This window comes from Trachurus japonicus, chromosome 4 (genome assembly GCF_045865225.1).
Source record: "Trachurus japonicus isolate A0001 chromosome 4, Traja_1.0".
NCBI lineage: Eukaryota > Metazoa > Chordata > Actinopteri > Carangiformes > Carangidae > Trachurus > Trachurus japonicus.
Genome location: NC_140910.1, coordinates 28171827 through 28176530, shown reverse-complemented (window position 1 = coordinate 28176530; position 4704 = coordinate 28171827). Strand labels below are relative to the sequence as shown.

The following is a 4704-nucleotide window of genomic DNA, read 5'->3' as shown; positions in this document are numbered from 1 at the left end:
TTGAGTTATGTAACAGGATTTTAATAATGCAAATGTGAAACCTTTTCATTTCAGGCCTGTGGTTGATAGGCTATGAGACTGGACTCTTGGTGCTTTTATTTTTGGGTAAATTACACTTTTACGCACAGTTTTGATAATTCAGAAATGGAGAGGAGGGTCACAGCCCAACAATAAACTCACTTTTCTCCTTCTTTAAAAAAAACAAAACAAAACAAAAAAACATAGATTAATTTTAGCCATTTCGTAGCCCTCAGTGTGATGAATTAGAAATCATTTCATAAAAGCTCAATGTCTCGCAATTTGGGTCATTAAGTGAATATTTCTGCAATATGGGCACACCCTTAACAGCATTTTAATAACTCCATGTTTGAGCTGGGGAGGAGGAGGAGGAGGAGGGGGTGGTGGTGGGGTAGTAACTTTTATCGCCATGCAGCTTTTCCACAGGTTCATTTCGTCCTCCAATTGGATGATGGAGCACACATTCGGGGAGGAGCAGCGCGAGCAGCCAAAAGGGAGGAAAAAATGTGAAGGGTAAAAAATAGTTCCTTGCTTGTGTAGACTCACGCTCCTCCAGCTTCACTTTTAGCCTTCTCAGTTTCCCAAATGTTCACTGCGGCAGCGCGTGCTCTCTCCGGTTCACCGTGGCGAGCAGTGGCTTGAAGGAGGACTTCCACACCGGAGCGACACGAGACACTGAGACACAGAGAACTTCACCAGAACCGTGAAGTTTCTCGTGGTGGAGGAAGCAGTTTGGGGAGGTTTTACGCATTGCGCAGGATGCAGGCGCGCTACTCCGTCTCCAGCCCCAACTCTTTAGGAGTTGTCCCGTACATCAGCAGCGACCAGAGCTACTACCGGGCCGGCGGCGGATACACCGGGATGCCTGCGCCCATGAGCATGTACTCCCACGCGGCCCACGACCAGTACCCGGCCAGCATGGCCCGGGCGTACGGACCGTACACCCCGCAGCACCAGCCGAAGGACATGGTCAAACCCCCGTACAGCTACATCGCCCTCATCACCATGGCGATCCAGAACTCACCGGAGAAGAAGATCACCCTGAACGGGATTTATCAGTTTATCATGGAGCGGTTCCCGTTCTACCGGGACAACAAGCAGGGCTGGCAGAACAGCATACGGCACAATCTGTCCCTCAACGAGTGCTTTGTCAAAGTGCCGCGGGACGATAAGAAGCCCGGGAAGGGCAGCTACTGGACCCTGGACCCGGACTCATACAACATGTTTGAGAACGGCAGCTTCCTGCGGCGCCGGCGGAGGTTCAAGAAGAAGGACGTGCAGAGGGACAAGGACGACCGGGACCGGCAGGGCAAGGACCCCTCCTCCCGCACCCCGGGCCGGGACCAGGACCCGCCGGGGCAGGGCGCTCAGCCGGTGCGGATCCAGGATATAAAGACCGAGAACGGGAGCTCCACGCCGCCGCAGGCCGAGTCCCCGACCCTGAGCGCCGTGCCCAAGATCGAGAGCCCGGACAGCAGCAGCAGCATGTCGACCGGCAGCCCGCACAGCGTGCCCTCCACCCGCTCCCTCAGCATGGACGGCGCGGAGCAGCAGCACCAGCAGCACCACGGCCAGGCCCCGGCGCAGGGCTTCAGCGTGGACAACATCATGACCTCGCTGCGCGGCTCTCCGCAGGCCGAGCTGTCCCCGCCGCTCATCGCCTCCTCGCGGACAGGTATCACCCCGTCGCTGTCGCTCAACTACTCCCCCAACCAGACCTCCTCCGCCTACGGCTCGACGCCCTGCAACCAGAACGTCATCTCCACAAACTCCAACGCGACCTATCACTGCAACATGCAAGCCATGAGCCTGTACGCGGGGGAGCGGTCGTCCGGCGGCCACCTGGCGCCCCCCGCCACCACGGTGGACGAGGCGCTGCCCGACTACTGCATCACCACGACCACCGCGTCGCCGCTGGGGCACAGCAACCTGGGCCAGGCGGGGGGGCAGGACGGCCACCACGCGCACCAGGGCCGGCTCGCGTCCTGGTACGGGGACCTGAGCCACCTGAGCCCCGGTTACCCCGCGCAGCAGCAGAACTTCCACTCTGTGCGGGAGATGTTCGAGTCCCAGCGGATTGGGCTGAACGGCTCCCCGGTCAACGGGAATAATAGCTGTCAGATGGCCTTCCCGTCCGGCCAGTCCATCTACCGCACCTCAGGAGCTTTTGTTTATGACTGCAGCAAGTTCTGAGAGCCCACGTGTGCCTTTTTAAATTAATAACTCTAATATATATTTTCTATATTTTTTTGTACCTTTGGTCTTTTATTCTCACCGAATGGACATGAGAGATTCAGAGAGTTGTTGTCGAGGCGCGTGTGTAACACCAAAAAAACACGTAAGTTTTCTTCCCTCTCACTTTGAGAATTGTTTATATAAAATACCAGCTTTTATGACTACAGACTGTAAATTATAGCCTAATATAGTAATTTATTTTTTAGGAAAAGGGGAGTGGTTGGATGTCGAGGACCAAACACTTAAACGTTTTTTCCAGTTTTCTTATTGCTGCCTTTATTTGTCCCAGTTCTTGTATAGAAATAGAGGGGGAACCTTTTGTAGCCTATACTGACTTATTTTATTCATTTTGTCTTATTTGTTTAAAAAAATATTTTGAAGGCATTACATTTTGTTTGTTTAATAAAGTGCCGTCTATTTGATTTTAATTGGAGTGATTTATTAGCACAGGTAAAGCTATAAGAGAAGGAGGGAGGGGGGTGTTTTTAAATGGAAGGGTAGAGGTCAAAATGTGTTTTATATTCAGATTTAAAACATATATAATAATTAAATGGCCTGAGAATAATGGCCCATTCAAAAATATCATAAAAAAATATAAAAACACACACACACATACACATACAGTGTGTAGTCTTAATGGCGCCATACCCAGGCTTATATCAATCCACATTATTTGGGGTTTTCAACATTTCAACAAGGTAAATCTGTGTGTAACACACAAATAAAAGCTCACAGGTCGATCTGAATCAATAAGGAATAATTGATCTAAAGCGATCAGGGGAGTTTGCGCCCTGCTGTGCTGCAGAGGCCCAGAGAGACCGAGCATGCAGCCGAAGGTGTGAGAGGTGAAAACAGATTAATGCGGTTTTTTATTTTCATTTTACACGTCAGCTCCAGGCTGAGCCGCTGCTTGTATATTTTCAGTGTTGGGGTGTAAATGCAGGCAGTAAATAAATAAATGCACGTGTGGCAGCAGCAGCAGCAGCAGCAGCAGCAGCAGCGGTGCGGTTTGAACTCACTGAAGGCCCTTGTCAGCAAAACAAATCAGTCATTACAACCCGAGCAGGCTTCCGTCTGACTGCTGTTTGTGAATGATGGGAGGTTTTTGGATGCAAAAAGTAAGAGAGAGAGAAAAAGAAAGAAAGAAAGTGAAGCTGCAGCTGTGTGTAGTGAAGCTCTGAGTCCTCAGAGAGCTCCGGCTGCTGCGGCTGCTCCGGCCTGGAGCTGCACGGTCAGGACGCTGTGATGGACGTGCACGGGACTCACATGATGCAGCAGCTGCTTTGCATGGTGTCCTGCTGCAGGCAGCACGGACCTGCTCCGGCTGAATGAAATATTGCTGCTGTCACATGTTTATTTATTTCACTACTTCCCTGATGACGTGAGGTAATCCCACCACCACCACTACCGTCACCCCCCTCCCCCCCCTGGAAGGCTCAGGTCCTCAGGAAGATCAAAAACAAGACTTAACAATAATATATATTTGTTGTTTAATGCGAACATTTGCATCCACACGACAGCGCGCGTGTCCAGCTCTTTAACCAGATAATATTATTTCAATTATAGGCTAATATTAATCAATAGAAATATTTTTATCAGGAAAAAGTATGAACATAAATCATACAATAACCTTTACACGTAAACTGCCCATAGAGGCTGTGCGTAAAATAAATAACCTACATAATAATAATAATAATAATAATAATAATAATAATAATAATAATAATAGGACAGTAAAATAAAATTTTATTGAGCTCGTAAAGGACCTTGGCCTCTGACCTGTGCTGCGCTCAGAGACACATTCAGCCTCCAACAGACAGTGTAACACCTCTGGACATGGAGCTGTGTGTGTGTGTTTGTGTGTGTGTGCAGGTGTGTGTGATCGCTCGCCAGTGAATAGGTGGCTTAGACGTGTCTGTCAGTCTTGGGCCTGTGTGTGTGGATGAGATTTTAATGAGTCAGTGAAAACTACAAATTCCAGCTCGCAGACTGCGCAGCGCCGCCAGTCACAGGACTCACAGGCCCATTATGGAGAAAACGTAAACAATGCTGCTGCTGCTGCTGCTGCTGCATGGCTGCTCTTACTGCGCAGGTTTACCTCCAGGTTCAGCTGCAAAGCGCCTTTAGAGCAGAGCTGAATTATTATTATATTATGATTATGTATTTATGAAGAATCAGGATTATTGCGGTTTATAAACAAACGTCTGTGTGATCGATGTCGCTCTCGAGAGTCAGGAAGGAGAATTCTCTGCGACTCATTTTTCATCTTAAGGACAAGACAGGAGGAGGTGGTGGAGGTCAATGGAGAGGATGTCAACAATGCACTTTAGGAACAGGGCGGCGAGCAGGGAGGGAGGCCGAGCTGGCACTGCAGCAGCGCGTGCAGGCCTGTGCACCTATTCACGAGGGGAGGGAAGCTTTACGCGCGAGGCCTCATTAAATGATTATTAG

At 49.6% G+C, this 4704-nt stretch overlaps 1 protein-coding gene across 1 annotated transcript; it reads left to right on the top strand.

Moving 5' to 3' along the window:
* Positions 1 to 445: 445 nt before the first annotated feature.
* On the top strand, positions 446 to 2681 carry foxc1b (forkhead box C1b). Its single transcript, XM_085775076.1, has one exon. It carries the CDS (start codon positions 778 to 780, stop codon positions 2209 to 2211), a length of 1434 nt encoding a protein of 477 aa, XP_085631202.1. The 5' UTR covers positions 446 to 777; the 3' UTR covers positions 2212 to 2681.
* Positions 2682 to 4704: the final 2023 nt, after the last annotated feature.

Coding starts and splice junctions, on each gene's coding strand:
- foxc1b (XM_085775076.1), top strand. CDS start 778: ATGCAGGCGCGCTACTCCGTCTCCAGCCCCAACTCTTTAGGAGTTGTC.